Below are 16,538 nucleotides of genomic sequence, written 5' to 3' on the forward strand. Positions count from 1 at the left end.
GCTAAGTGCCAATCTCTTTACATACCTCATTTCAATGAATACTCCAATTAATCTCTATTTCATAAATAAGGAAGCTTATAGAATTTGGCCAGGGTCACAAAGCTAGCTAGCTGGTGATGGAGCTGAGCCCTGAGTCTGTGCTCAGGGGCCATATGCTCCTGCTCCTGCCCCACAGACCACGGACTGAAGCCGGCCGTTCTGAGCAGGGCTCGGGACGGCTTTCTGCCTGGCAGCCGACAGGTGTCCCGGAGCCCTGCTCCCACACCCAACTCTCCCTCACAGTCCTACCGCACCTCTCTTCACGGACACAAAGACTACCTGCGGTTATACTGAGTTGGACGAAAAGCATAAGATGTTATGGGAAAATCCATACAAATTTTTTGGCCAACCCAATATATCAGAACAGAATCTTATTTTATATAGTTTTTATTTTTTAATTATGTGTGTTTTTACTACATACATACACACACACACATATACAGATATTTTAATAGATTTTATTTTTAAAAGCAGTTTGGGTTCACAGCAAAACTGAGTGGAAGGAACACAGGTTTTCCAGATATGCACTATCCGTTTTTTAAAGCACTTTGGGTTCACAGCAAAACTGAGTGGAAGGTACACAGGTTTTCCAGATATGTACTATCCGTTTACAGGCCTAGCCTCTTGTCAAAATATATGTTTTTTAAAAGACTATCACTGCAAAAGAGCAAGAGTCATTTAGATGAGAGTCGTTTTGTTCTACACAATACAAGGGAGATAAAGATGATGGTAACTTGACCAGTCAGCCATTTCCACAGTCAAAAATGGCTCAGATCCCATTCTGAGAAAGGTACATTCAGAATACCATCATTTACTGTCAAATTGTGAACCTAAAATTGCTCCTTTCTTTCTTCTTGCTAAGGTGTTACTGGCTGTATGAATATCTGTTTGCACATACAGAGAGCAGGAGCCTTGTTGTTTTGCACAGGCTCTGGCGGGGAGAACAGGTACAATAACTGGTAGATGGTGCAAAGTCACCCTTTCCTCTGTGGAACTATCAGCACTTCCAACTCAGGAGTCGTTTGCTTTTCCTTACTCTCCCACACAGCACCAACAGCAGGGGATTAGAAATAATTAGCCTTCACTGCACAACTAATTTCACAAAGTCACTCTCATGAGAACTGCAAATACGACTCTTGTATTGACAGCTAAGATATACCCCTGAAAAATGACCTTGAAAAGCAGATACTATCCTTTCCAGAGATGTCAGCACAAGGCAGGACTGAACTCCTGATGAAAAACGTGGTGTCTAATAAATCAGGTATGAACCAGGAGATGTGGCTCAGGATGCTAGGTAGGGTATAATTCTAAGGCACTATTCTAATTACAGAGTAGAATTTTGTTCCTTGCCCTAAAAAATAGACGTAAAAGTATTTTACATAAATTAGATGCCCCAGTACATTACAAACAATTATATGTAACCCTTTAGGTACAGCTCTGCTGCTGCTGCTGCTAAGTCACTTCAGTCGTGTCCGACTGTGAGACCCCATAGACGGCAGCCCACCAGGCTCCCCCGTTCCTGGGATTCTCCAGGCAAGAACACTGGAGTGGGTTGCCATTTCCTTCTCCAATGCATGAGAGTGAAAAGTGAAAATGAAGTCGCTCAGTCGTGTCCGACTCTTAGTGACCCCATGGACTGCAGCCTACCAGGCTCCTCTGTCCGTGGGATTTTCCAGGCAAGAACACTGGAGTGGGGTGCCACTGCCTTCTCCTAGGTACAGCTCTACTGCTACATAAATTTTTAATCTCTGCGCTTAGCATGGTTATTACACACATTCTATGCCCATTTAAAATTTATGCTACTTTTCTATAAATTCTGTTACGGTGGGGAAAATTTAGACGGTATAAACCTCTTAGAGCAGAACTGGGATAACTTTAATGGCAGTACCTCTCTTTTCTCCTGAAAAACTTTATTAGGCACTTAAAACTTACAAGATCTCTAGTGTGGAATTAGCAGATATAAATTACTATATATATATACTAGACAAACAATTAAGATCCTACTGTATAGCAGAGGGAACTATAATCAGTTAACCTGTAATGTAAACGAATATGAAAAAGAATAACTGAATCACTTTACTGTATACCTGAAACTAACAGAAGCAAAGAAGAGGAGAGAGGCGATTGCTAAAGGCTTTGGGGTTTCTTTTTGGGGTGAGAAAATGTTTCAAAATTGTTAGGTGATTATGGTTATACCTTTTGACTAATGGGTGACTATGAATATACTAAAAACCATTGAATTACACATTTTACATAAATGATTGTGTGGTATGTGAGTTAAATTTCAAAAAATAAAAAAGGAATTAAGTGCTTTGGGGAAAAAAAAGGCGAGTGGTCATTTATTTTTAAAAGGAGCCATGTGTACATACTAAGTCGCTTCAATTGTCTCCGACTCTTTGTGACCACATGGAAAGTGGCCCACCAGGCTCCTCAGTGACACCTAAATCAGTGGAGAAGATCTAGTTGGCAGAGACTGGAAAAGACCCTGATTCTCAAGTTCTATTTGCTTTCTTTCTTTGCTCTTTCTTCCCATGATAAGCTCACCAACGCTCTCTGTGGGTTGGTGTGGGGAACAGAGAGAAAAAAACGAGGGTGACCTAAGTAGGTGGGTCTGGAAGCTGGGAAGGGCCACCATAGTCCTTGGTCCAGACGGAGAGGAAAACAGTACTGAGTTCAATAGGGACTGTCTCTTTTTCCTAATAGTAATGTCTCGAAAATACTTAAATCCATAAAAATGCCTTCATAAGTCCTGCCTGAATGGGTTCAAAGTGGCAACACATAACACAAAGCATGTAACATTTTCTTACTGGTCAAAGTCCAAATATGTAAAGTGAATTTACCTTATAGAATTTGATAATATCTTCCTTGGTAAGTGTCTTCAAATAGGCAACTTCTATATTATCTGAAAAAGAAATCAAACAAGAATTTATTAATATTTCCATTTTAAGCAGCCCAGAATACTACACTAAATGACAATATTCTTCACTCCAACACCCTTAAATATCCATCTTTTTGAGTGATCAATTGTTCCTGCAAGTAGTAAGGGAAAAAATTTCAAGTAAAAAGTAAGAGGATACCCTGGCTCTCTATGGGTGAGCTGTTGGTTCCTGGTCTAGTCATTTCAGGTTTCCCGAGCCTCAGTTTCTTCATCTGGAAATTGGGTATAAAAACCACCTAACTGACAATCACATAATACCAGGGCAAATGCTCAGTAATTGGTAGTTACTATTATCATTAACAATGAACCCAACTGCTAGAAAAATTACAGGTAAGGAAACGGAGGCCCTAAAAAGGCAACCTGGCCGAGATCTTTGGCTTGTCTGTGTCAGAATGAGAACACGACCCAACCCTTCTGACTTCAAGTGTAGCTGAAGTTAATCTCTGCTCTAAGGTAAAGGACCCTGAGAAGCAGGAGACTTTGGGGAGTACAGCTCTTCCAAATCTAAAAGCACTGACAAATCTGGGGAGATCCTTAAAGGCAGATGTTTGAACCCTGGTGCCGCTAGGACTGCACTTGTCTTAAGAGAGTTCAATCTGCACATTTTCTGTTTAGAGCTATGAGAAATAGATGCCTACATATCTGTGCTCAGAGTCTCAGAGGCATTCTGAATAAAGTGAAATCAGATTTACTATTAGTGCATTGTGATGAGATACAGATAGATTCAGCTCTAGTTTGAGAGAGAGAGGGAAAAAAAAGTTTCTAACAGGAAATTGTTGTTACATTAACCATAAGTCCTTTGGAAGTGCTACCACCTCATCCCAAACTGTCCTGAAACATCACCTATGAAATGAATACCATTTTGCAGAATGGCATCAATCCCCTCAAATGTTTCACTTCCATGCCATGAATGTGGGGGCCCTGATCATGCCTTACCTCTGTCAAAATTGTACTGCTGGGAGATGATCTCCCCCCAATATTTAGCACACTCTGCAGATAGCTTCTTTGGTTTGTCTAGTCGACGGATTGCTAATGCTTGGATGTGTTTTTGGAAGGCCTCTTCTGTCATGTCCTCTATGGACTTTTCCATGGTAATTAAGAAAGCTTCCACTCTGCTTTCTAGGTAGTGAGGTGGCTTTTCTGACTGGATGATAAACCGTAAGCCCTGAATGCCGTTGGCTCGGCGTGGCCCGCTGAAGACGATATAGCCTGAAACACAAACACCAGCCAGTCAGGACCATGGCGTCTCAGACGTGGGTCACTTTTAATCTTCCAAAAATTATCCTGTCAGAGCAAATACAATCTACTTTAGGACTTTATATTAATCACCTCTGAGGAAATCAGCAATGAAAATATCTTCAGTTCCTAAGGACAGGGCAGACAAGCTCTCTGAAGAACAGTTGGAGAGTTGGAGGTCACAAACCCCTATTCATTATTCAACATTCCCAAGTGCCTCACTGTCTGTCAGTTAATTCCCTTCGATCCATGTTAAAGTTATTCTCATCTCTATGAAATGCTGGACTCATTTCATCCCCTAACCATTGACCTAGCTTGGTTTCCTTTCACATCCAAGTTCCTTATGTGAACTTGCCTTCACTATTGCATTTCTTGTTAGATAACCTACCCCTGGATCGACTTCATTCAGGCTGCAAATCTTTAGAGACCAAGTAACTGAAGGTCATCTCCCACTGTGAGCTCCTCTGCTACCTCCCATCTGTATCTTTCCTGAACGCACCTGTGGCTTGCCTCCTCTGCTCTCCCCTGAACCACACCTCACTACCTTCAGCATCGCCTTTAGAGTTTGAACACTCTTAGTAGCATTTGCCACACTGTACTACAATTATTCCTTACAGGTCTGCCTTCCTGATGAGATTGTGAGTTTCATGAAGGGAAAGACCATCCAAAACTTATCCATTTTTGCAGTTCAGCATCTATCATGGTGGTAATTTAAAAAAAGGTTGTTACTTTAAGAGACTCACCCAAATCCTTTTTCATTGGTTGTTCAAAGCACATTACTGGGGCTTGCTCTTTTTGATCAAATTTTCCAGGATTTCCAAGGCTTTTAACAGTGCCTAAAACTGCCCGAAACATTTCCTCAAAAGACACTTATTGTGACTTCTTCTATGTGTATCTTCTATGTGCCCCAGGCTTGGGATATAAAGATGAATAAAAAATACGTGACCTCTTAAGGAACCCAAAGAAGAAGTCAAGTAAGTGTCTTTTGAGGAAATGTTTCGGGCAGTTTTAGGCACTGTTAAAAGCCTTGGAGATCCTGGAAAATTTGATCAAAAAGAGCAAGCCCCAGTAATGTGCTTTGAACAACCAATGAAAAAGGATTTGGGTGAGTCTCTTAAAGTAACAATCTTTTTTTAATCTAAGCTTCTCTGGCGGAGAAGGCAATGGCAACCCACTCCAGTACTCTTGCCTGGAAAATCCCATGGGACGGAGGAGCCTGGTAGGCTGCAGTCCATGGGGTCGCTAAGAGTCGGGCACGACAGAGCAACTTCACTTTCACTTTTCACTTTCAAGGATTGGAGAAGGAAATGGCAACCCACTCCAGTGCTCTTGCCTGGAGAATCCCAGGGACGGGGGAGCCTGGTGGGCTGCCGTCTATGGGGTCGCACAGAGTCGGACGTGACTGAAGTGACTTAGCAGCAGCAGCAAGCTTCTCTGGTGGCTTGCTTCCCACATTGTCACCCGCAACAGCCTGCCCTTAGCATCCTTTTCCCCCACCCAAAATGACCTCTATATAGACATGTATGTGATGTAAACACACATCATCTCCTTAAGAACTGCTCTACTGTCCATGAGATAGTAACTGCTTATCTTCTAGAAGTGGAGTCCCCACAGGCATCATGACAGGGGGCTGTACATGTGGCGGATGTTCTCGAGGACGACAGCTGTTCCTCAAGGAGTGAGGTGTCCTGCTGCGCCCCGCTGCCCACTCACCCAGTTGCTCCTTGGTGCGCAGGGTGTTGAAGCAAGGCTCGGAGATGATCTGACAGAAGAGCTCCAGAAACATGTTCTCTGACGTGCTCTGCATGTCGGTTTGGTAGTATATCTCAATGCCACAGTTATTGTGGACTTCATTCCTCTGCTGATACACAAACCATCCTCCTAGGAAGTTTCAATAAGAGAGCAACATGTTCAAAACTTCTTTAGGTTTTAAACAAACTTACTGTTTTGTTTGTCTGTATGAAGTTGTTCAGTTTGGTTGGTGTCTTTTGGCAGTTCCAAACTGCAATTAATTCATTAAGAATGTGAAACTCAACTTACCCAAGGGAATCCTAATACAGTTATCTGTACTTGGGAGGTCCTCATAAACATTCAATGACTTTAAAGGGCAAAACACTTGTAAAAGACCCACGTTATGACTAAGTAAAATTAAATGCTAATTGAGATCATAGTTAATGAAATTTACAATGCAGTGTACACATTAAATTAGAACTAGCTAATATCTACAATAAGCTCAATAGAAATACAACCTATGTTTTAATAACCATGCAAAACAATTGTTTAAACCATTAGTTGGGCCATTATCTATTTAGCATTCAATTCAATATTGTTTACCAACACCCACGCTGAAGGTCAATTCACAAATTTATACATACGTGTACAATGCGTAGAGATGCCTCAGTCTGACATCTCACTTCAGAGATGAAGAAACTGAGACCCTGAGAAGTGAGCAACTTATCCAAGGACATACAGTTGGATGATGGAGAGCTGAGATATGCTGATCAAGTACTTCATCAAAGTTATAAACAGATGGCCATGCTTTATGATCTGATAACTATTTCATGAGCAGTAAATGTGACTAAGCAAATACAGTGTTTAGTAATTGCCTGATTACCACGTTCAATGGTTTTTGAACGGCAGTTTCTGACTCTTCCTCTCTGCCATGCTGTAGTGACTGAGGAAGAAGCTTAAGTTCAAAATGAGCCATTACCCAGTCTGTGACGACTGGCTATGCAGAATAGTAGCACTGTGCTCAAGGTGTCTTGGAGCATTCAACAAAGAGATTCTGAGGTAATGCTTTAGCAGCTACTCAAGTGAGCCAGACACAGACCCCAGCCTTAAGAAACGTACAGCCTACCAAGGGAGATGGAGATGCACTTCAATCCCAATGTGAGAGAAGTGCTGAGTAGCTTAAAGAAGGAAGGTTCAGAAAACCTGTGCTGGGAGGTCAGAAGAGGAAGCAATTACTTTTAGAAAAAAGTTTAAGGGAAAAAACCCAATGCTTCTCATCACTGGTCGAATATACTTTCCACTATACAATTCTGAACAACATTGAAAATAATGCTTAATGAGTTCTATATCAAAAGAAACCACTGTTAATGCAAAAGTAACCCAACACTGAAAACTCCCATATATTATCATCAATTCTTTATGTCAATTCCTATGGGCTCCTAATTCTAATTTCCATTTTTTATAAATAAATTTTATTACATGCTTCCCAGTCAATACTTTTTTAGTTTTGTGATTTTTCACTTCTTCACTCTTCTACACTCAATTACCAGTCACTTTCAGGATCATTCTCATCAAAATAATTGCCTGCCTCCAATTTCACCTCTTTGGCCCTCCTATAGATAATTTTCTTGCAGAATTATCTATTTTTAGTTATAAATTAGTAGAGAGTCCCAGCAGATCTTTACCATAAAATTATATTTGATCATCCAAGTGACTTCAACCCACCTGTAATCACACACAATATTATGTCAAAGCAGTCCATTCCCAAAGATAGAACATTTCCACTTACTGTCTGGGAGCTGAACTTCTCTGTACCGAACGAGCTGACTTGGAAGAAGTGGTTTCGTATGAGCATGTTCAATAAGGGTGTCTTCAACCATCTGCATTATTCCTAATGCAGCCTAGAAAGGCAGGTCATGGCACATTACAAAACCACAAATGTATCTTGACTAGACAGCAGCCCATGCAATATGAAAACAACATGTGTGTGAAATAAACTAACCAACTTTATCAAAGTGGATTTTTAAAACCTTAAGTACATTTGATCCTGCTCAAATAGATAAAAACTGAACTTGTTGATTTGCAACAGAGTCAGTAAGGTGGTAGTGAGGAGAAAGAAAGACCCAGACAATCATCGGCACCAATCTCGATGTTGGAGCGGTATCGCTGATGAAAAGTTGGTCTCAAGTGAATGGCCCTCACCACAGATATTTGGGGTTGTAGCAAAGCAAAAGAGGTAAGCATGAGGCTTTATTCTGAATAAAATTGACACAGGGAAGAATCCTTTCTCAGCCACATAACAGCACCTGACCTTGGCATATTATTCTGGAGACAAAATAGTGGAGTGGCAGAGAGTATGGGCTCTTGAGACAGACTACCGTGGAAATTCTAAATTCTGTTTAGCTTTCCATGTGCTAAACACTTGGAATGTACTATTTACTTTAATCCTTGTACATAATATACTGATAAAGAAACTGAGCATAGAGAGGTTAAGACGCTTTCAGAAGATTACATAACTTGTAACTGGCTGAGTCAGGATTTGAATCCGGGCTGATTCCACATTATGTGCTCTTATCCACTATACAGTCCTGCTGTTCTAGAGTAGGGACCATTATTCCCATTTCCTCCAGTGACCGCACGAGGCAGACAACAGAGAAGGCAGCCGTGAAAGTAGGTCCACAGTTAACCAGGATCATTCAACTCTTTGTATACCCTCCCCTACCTTCCTGCAGAGGGCAGAGAAGGCCGAGTCAACACTAATGTGTATATAGCCATACTGTGGTGGTTAGTCAGTAGTCTTAAATCAAATAGGGTAAAATTTCTGTTGCAATGATCTATAAAACATTGCTAAAACCTCAATCACCCACCTGCTTTGTTATATTTCCATGGAGAAGGGCTTCAATATGCAGCCGTGACAGGAGTTGAGGTATGAAGGCCTTAAGGCGAGGAAGGGTGACATCTGCAAACAGGCGTAAGAAATTGTAAGCTCTACCTATGAGGTCTTTTTTTTAAAAAAAAAAAAAACTCTGAGATAACTTGAGACTTACAGAAGAGTTGCAAAAATAGTATAGGGAGTTCCTACATACCCTTCACCCAGTTTTCTCTAACGTTAACATTTTTCACTACCATAGGATGCTGATCAAATCTAAGAAGTTAACACTAGGACAATACTATTAACTAAAAAATCTACTTTATTTGGATTTCAGTTTTTCCACTAGTAACAGTTTTCATTCCAATCCAAAAGAAAGGCAATGCCAAAGAATGCTCAAACTACTACACAATTGCACTCATCTCACACGCTAGTAAAGTAATGCTCAAAATTCTCCAAGCCAGGCTTCAGCAATATGTGAACCGTGAACTTCCAGATGTTCAAGTTGGTTTTAGAAAAGGCAGAGGAACCAGAGATCAAATTGCTAACATCTGCTGGATCATAGAAAAGGCAAGAGAGTTCCAGAAAAACATCTATTTCTGCTTTATTGACTATGCCAAAGCCTTGACTGTGTGGATCACAAAAAACTGTGGAAAATTCTGAAAGAGATGGGAATACCAGACCACCTGACCTGCCTCTTGAGAAGCCTATATGCAGGTCAGGAAGCAACAGTTAAAACTGGACATGGAACAACAGACTGGGTCCAAATAGGAAAAGGAGTACGTCAAGGCTGTATACTGTCACCCTGCTTATTTAGCTTATATGCAGAGTACATCATGAGAAATGCTGGACTGGAAGAAACACAAGCTGGAATCAAGATTGCTGGGAGAAATATCAATAACCCCAGATATGCAGATGACACCACCCTTATGGCAGAAAGTGAAGAGGAACTCAAAAGCCTCTTGATGAAGGTGAAAGTGGAGAGTGAAAAAGTTGGCTTAAAGCTCAACATTCAGAAAACGAAGATCATGGCATCTGGTCCCATCACTTCATGGGAAATAGATGGGGAAACAGTGGAAACAGTGTCAGATTTTATTTTTTTGGGCTCCAAATTCACTGCAGATGGTGATTGTGGCCATGAAATTACAAGATGCTTACTCCTTGGAAGGAAAGTTATGACCAACCTAGATGGCATATTCAAAAGCAGAGACATTACTTTGCCAACAAAGGTCCATCTAGTCAAGGCTATGGTTTTTCCAGTAGTCATGTATGGATGTGAGAGTTGGACTATAAAGAAAGCTGAGCACTGAAGAATTGATGCTTTTGAACTGTGGTGTTGGAGAAGACAATTGAGAGTTCCTTGGACTGCAAGGAGATCCAACCAGTCCATTCTAAAGGAGATCAGTCCTGGGTGTTCTTTGGAAGGAATGATGCTAAAGCTGAAACTCCAGTACTTTGGCCACCTCATGTAAACAGCTGACTCATTGGAAAAGACCCTGATGCTGGGAGGGACTGGGGGCAGGAGGAGAAGGGGACAACAGAGGATGAGATGGCTGGACGGCATCATTGACTCGATGGACATGAGTTTGAGTGAACTCCAGGAGTTGGTGATGGACAGGGAGGCCTGGTGTGCTGCGATTCATGGGGTCGCAAAGAGTCAGACACTACTGAGTGACTGAACTGAACGGAACTGAACCCTTTTGAACTAGTGGTGTTGGAAAAGACTCTTAAAGAGTCCCTTGGGCTGCAAGGAGATCCAACCAGTTCATCCTAAAGGAGATCAGTCCTGGGTGTTCATTGGAAGGACTGATGTGGAAGCTGAAACTCCAATACTTTGGCCACCTGATGCGAAGAGTTGACTCATTGAAAAAGACCCTGATGTTGGCAAAGATTGAGGGCAGGAGGAGAAGGGGACGACAGAGGATGAGATGATTAGATGGCATCACCAACTCAGTGGACATGAGTTTGGGTGAACTCCGGGAGTTAGTGATGGACAGGGAGGCCTGGTGTGCTGTGGTTCATGGGGTTGCAAAGAGTTGGACACGACTGAGCGACTGAACTGAACCCTTTTCTGTTCCAGGATTTAATCCACGATCCTACCCTGCATTTAGTTGTCATGAGTCCTTAGTTTCCTCCCATCCTTAACAGTGCCTTGGTCTCTCTTTGTATTTCACAACCTTAAGATTTTTGAGCAGTACTGCTCGTTTTACAGAATGACCTTTATTGGGGCTTTAATAATTCAATTATTAAATTGGATTTATGTACTCCTAAGAAGAACACCCGAGAGGTAATGTGTCTTTCTCACATCGGGGCACATGATGCTGATATGCTGTAATACAGATGATGAAAACATTGATCACCTCATTATGATGTTGTGTGCCAGATGTCTGTCCTGTAAGTCCTGAACCACTTTAATCTTTTGGTTGTAATTAAGTAACTAATGTATACTTTTCAAGCAACTAGGAAAAGCCACCCCACCAATGCCTACTTTTCCCATTATAATTATAATACTTATTTTGGAGGAAATACTTCGAGACTATAGAAATATCTTGTCCTTACTTAACTTTTATCCACTAATTTGGCGTTAGATGGTTAGATGGCCATCACCGACACAATGGACATGAGTTTGGGTAAACTCCAGGAGTTGGTGATGGATAGGGAGGCTTTGGCGTGCTGCAGTTCATGGGGTCGCAAAGAGTCGGACACGACTGAGCGACTGAACTGAACTGAACTTCAGTAAAGAAGAGTTGTTCCTTTTCCGTTAGGACACTATGCTAATAAATGCTACAATGGATGCTAATGCTAGTGATTAAAATTTAAAGACAAACATAGGAAGGGAATTAACAAGTGCTTACTATGTATGTATGCATCAGGCACTTTATAGATGTTATAAACTGTAAATTATATGCTATTATTCCCATTTTAAAAGCGAGAAAACTGGAATTCCTTGGCAGTTGAGTAGTTAGGATTGCATACTCTCATTGCCAAGGGCCCAGGTTCAATCCCTGGTCAGGCCACAAGCTGCACAGTGGCCAAGGCGGGAAAAGGTGAAGATACTAAACTTAAGAGAGTTTAAATTTCTTGTCCAAAGTCATTAAGCTAGTAAGCGGCAAAGCTGCATTTGAATCTTGGCCTAATTCCAAAGTCCATATGCATTCCACTCCACTGCACTGCCCTAGAAGGCCCTTTCACTAGACCCTCCCAGCAGTCCCTTTGCCTCTACAAAAATAACCTGCTTACATTTATGCTTTGCTACTAGACTGGAGTGCCTTGATCCAAGAAACCCCACCTACACCTAACTGATCATTTTTCAATCTCAAGCACCTGCAGTCTGGTACCTGGTGCGCAGGCAGTCAGTAAATGCTGTTCTAGTTAATGAACTTAATAATCTATATGCCTACCCAGTGCCTGAGGCAACCAATAAAATAATGACCTTCAATACTTTGCTCTTGACTTGTCACTGAAGACATCAAAGGCACAGTGATACATAATAAGTAAGGATTTGTCATAAAAGATAATTAAAAATTCAACAGTATTCTTTTTTCTTATTACTGAGCATGTAGGAAGGAAGATTAATTGGTAGAGCAATGCTGAGAAGTGGAAAAGATAAAACAACAATAAAGGATGATATCAGTCTACATTCTTTCCAGTAAAACCCTGAAAGTAATTTCATTCCATTGAAGAGACATTCATTAGACACACACTGAGGGCATAATATAAATACTAAATAAAAAGAACAAACGGAAGGCATAATTCACTGCCCTTGAGGAATCTAGGACTTTCAGGCAAAACCTCTGAAAATTAGATTTAAGATTTTAGGAAAAAAAGCAACAAAAGACTCTTTAGGCTAATTTACATAGTTTCCATTTTTTACCAAACTGAATAGATCTACAGATGCTGAAGCATTCTTTCTATGTGATAAGGCTTTTAAGCTCAGTCCTTTTTTCCTTTTCTGAAAACTTCAATATTAACAAGGTAAATTCTTGGGTCAAAACACTGTCATTTGCAGAAATCTATGAACAGTAGTAACTAAATGTTGTGGGTCCATGTTGAAAACAGCAAATGTGGTTAAACTGCCTGAATACAAAAGCCACTTCAAAGGCTACCACTGTTTTTGTTAAAAAAAAGAAAAGAAAGAAAGTATACACAGTTGGCTTCTTTAATGGAACTATAAGTTATTAGAAAGCATAAACAGCAGGTAATAGCATACACCAAACTGATTTTAGAAAACAATGAAGAAAGCATCAAGCTATAAGTAGAAAGAGTCTCACCATCCAAGGCTTCTTTTAATTCATCTTTAGTCCAGGCCACTTCAGTCATCAGCAAGCGGAGGTAGTACATGGCGTGTTGATGAGGCTGTTCAGCTCGGAAATTGTTAAGAGATCGCATATACTAGTGAAGGAAGACAGGGGTCTGTTAATTTTATCCCATCCTTTTAAAATCATTTCAAAAGAGCAGCTATAATCAAACTTCAATTTGCATAAATTATGTGCTACTAGGATGTGGGATATTGGCTTCTTCCTCCTTTTTGAAGTTATGTGATTAGACAAATTCCCCTCTGATCCTTAAAGAGCATGCTTTCCCTTTGTCTAGCCTGCTCCCTTACCCCCAGCATTGGACATGTACTTCCTTCACATGTACAGCCTTGACTGTGGGACCTCATTCATCCCTCAGAAGCTATCCCCAGTTTTCAGGGCCTCCATCTCTTGGCATCCTCTAATTCTTCACTACAAGGTCACCCCCAAAGCCTAATCAAGAAATATGGCTGTGTGTGTGTGTGTGTATATATATATATATACACACTACTGAATCTTCATTTGAAAATTGATGATAATTTCTCTGGGTGTACAATGAAGGTCATAGTTTGGCTTTTAAAGCAGCTATACATCCCATATATCCACTACTGGGCCAGCCATGAGTTGAATTTAAGTGGAAGACACATCAAGCCTAAATAGTCTGCCCTAATGTGACAAGGCTATCATGTCACGCTGAAGTCCCAGCCTGTAGAATCAAGTTTCTTCTTAAATAGGGGTTGAAATCTTAAAATCTTCAAGGAGTCCCTGAAAGCTACTAGGTCTACCTCAGTTTCCCTTCTGAAAGAAAGTGCTGTCCTAGCTCTTAGGCCCTACAGAGAAGGGGGCCAGGTGTTTACTAGACTCTCCCAGGCTTTCTTTCTGGGAAAAATATAGGATCTAGCAAAGATAGGATGAAATGACTGACACAGAGTTATGAATGCTTCTTTTCCTCCTCACCTCTTTCTCAAAAATGTTCATAACATGGCAATATTACCTGATGAATTAAAAAAATAAAAATAAGTTCAGAAAACTTACTGCCTCTTTGATAATTTCAAATCTTTTTTCATCAATCTCAAAGGTAGCCATTTTCTCAATGATCTTCTTTAGCAAAATTGGCTGCTTGTCATTGTAACCTTTCACCGAGAGCTACAGAAAGAGTTCAGGATATTAAAAATCTAAAAATACCATGAAACAACTTAAATTTGACTTTTAAACATTTAGGAAGTCCCCAAACCAGGTGTATCAAAATAAAAATAAAACAATTTTAATGAAATTCCTTTCTCATAAATATAGCTTAACATTTAGGAAGATAACATTAACCATCTTTATTTACTAAGACCCAAAAGCATATTTTTGCTTTTCCTAAACAAAAACAATAACAAGAAAACTTACCTGGTGCCAAACTATGGCAGCATGCACTGTCTCATCAAAATTCAAGTTCTCATTAAATCACATTAATTACACAAAGTATTTCAAGCTTAACGTTCTAAAAGAATTTCTAAGGAATGGCAGGCTTAAGGTTTTTATTGGTGTGTTAAGAAGGTAAACATCATAGGGGAATGTTATCTAGCAAACTATGAGATATGCCCCCAAAGCATTTATAGTTAAATATTTTTTAAAAATCATCTTTTAAGAAATCAGGCAGTCCCAGTTTTGTCTTATGTGGCGTTTTGCCACTTTTCCTGCTCTGAGCTGCCCAATAAGGGTCCATATGCCATACCACTTGCTTGTTTAAGGAGTTCTGCTGATGCACCAAAAGCCAGTGGCAAAACAGAGGTGAAGTAAGGATACCCGGTATGTACCACCTGGATTTTGCCTGAGGACAATTTAACAGTCTCTGAAACCATAACATTTTGCAAAGTAGGGAAAGCCTAATCCCTACTGTTATGCTGCCACATGGTGGCACCCACAGCAGTAGGGATACGCTGCGACTAGAGTATCTCTGCAAGTCTCTACCTGATGAAAACTGATAGGCAAGAACCTCAGCAAGAGTGAAGGTCACTGACCATGGAGAGCACATCAGGAACTGTGGGAACTAGACTGACAACTAGCAGGAGGCCCATCTGTCACAAATGGAAATGATTAACTGAATGGTAACATGCTACTAAAAGTCAACAGAAAAGCAAGCCACAGAGTACTACTTCCCTATTTGAATTTTACTTTGTTCTCCGGGCTCCAAATTTCCCTGGTCTCTGAGAATGGTTAAGTTAGATACATTCTTATACATTAAACAGAAACTACCAGAAAAGTTACTTGTGTGAAGGAAAAAAAAGTCACTGCAAATAAAATTTAAAAAACCTAAGACCTTCTGTATAGAATTAGAGCACACAGCACATGCTCTCATTTTAGTTTTTATGGAAGCATACATTTTCAAGAAAAGTGAAGATGAATGTGTGCCAGGAGAAGGGTGTTAATTTGGAAATGAGGTATAAGTTTGGAAACATAAGAGAAATGATTTCAATAGAAAGGATCTAGTTACTTCTTGTGATGCATTTAATAATCCTTATTTTAAAACACATTTAAAAGTAGTTAATGCTACAAAATAAATTAAATAAAAATGTCAGATGTGTTTGAACACAGGGACTTATTACTACTGTCAACAGAAAGAAAAACAACAACAAAGAAGCTTTAAGTAAAACTGAGCACCACGACAGCAACTACAGGTGTCTTCCGCTTACAGATGAAAATATACTCAAATACATGGGAGAACAACATGCTTTCAGGTTTAATATGTTAAATGTTTCAAGCAGAAGAGCATGCGAATAAATGTAGCATACATACATGTTCACAAAACGCACTAAACTCTACTAAATCGTTTGTTAGTGGAACTAATACTAACTTGAGTTCTCCAATCATTAAAAAGGTGCAAGGAAAAAACCATCAATCTTCTTGGTTTAAAATGCAGAAGTTAATAGTTTTCCCAAGCTCAACATAATGCTTAAACGGGTGTGACGCCTTTTCTTTGGTTTTCATTTTACTTACAAGTATTGCATTCATTCCTGATGCAATGCCATAGCTCAAACCTGAGAGGCGTGCTGCATATGTATACTCTTTTAAATCATCCTTCAATAACCTGATAAACAGGTATGTCATGTTGCAATGGAGAGGATCAGCATAAATGTAGCGACTAACAAAAAGAAAAACAAAAGAAATGCTTTGATACCTCAAGCAGTGGCATGGTAATGAAGAAACATGACTGAAGAGTATGAATATGCAGCCTCATGATCTGAATTTCTAGGGAAATAGTATAAGCCAACCTTCTCTTTTACAAAGACTTCATTCTCTATTGTCAAAGACCAAGACTTCAGATATAGAATCGGTGATATCTAAACCTAAATCAGGGTCCAATTTTGTTTTGAGGAGAAAAATATGATGATCTGATGAGAGATGTTCAAAAAAAAAGAAATCAAGGAAAATTTGCATAATATGA

The 16,538-nt window shown here is 40.0% G+C and overlaps 1 protein-coding gene across 9 annotated transcripts in view; it reads right to left on the bottom strand.

Annotated features, from left to right (window-relative positions):
- The window catches only part of IDE (insulin degrading enzyme), a 95,677-nt gene that overhangs the window by 6,045 nt on the left and 73,094 nt on the right, over nt 1-16,538 (bottom strand). For 8 of the 9 annotated variants that reach the window (XM_006073692.4, XM_044935322.2, XM_044935323.2 and 5 more), the window contains 7 exons: nt 14,144-14,254; nt 13,085-13,205; nt 8,812-8,903; nt 7,734-7,845; nt 5,927-6,094; nt 3,914-4,186; nt 2,880-2,941 (listed from right to left, as the gene is read on the bottom strand). In XM_006073692.4, coding sequence (XP_006073754.1) covers nt 2,880-2,941; nt 3,914-4,186; nt 5,927-6,094; nt 7,734-7,845; nt 8,812-8,903; nt 13,085-13,205; nt 14,144-14,254 — 939 coding nt within the window. Of the gene's footprint in view, nt 1-2,879; nt 2,942-3,913; nt 4,187-5,926; nt 6,095-7,733; nt 7,846-8,811; nt 8,904-13,084; nt 13,206-14,143; nt 14,255-16,090; nt 16,236-16,538 lie in introns of all 9 variants that reach the window. The other variant, XM_006073691.4, reaches the window with a different exon arrangement.

The sequence above is a fragment of the Bubalus bubalis genome, chromosome 23 (assembly GCF_019923935.1).
Source record: "Bubalus bubalis isolate 160015118507 breed Murrah chromosome 23, NDDB_SH_1, whole genome shotgun sequence".
Classification (NCBI taxonomy): Eukaryota; Metazoa; Chordata; class Mammalia; order Artiodactyla; family Bovidae; genus Bubalus; species Bubalus bubalis.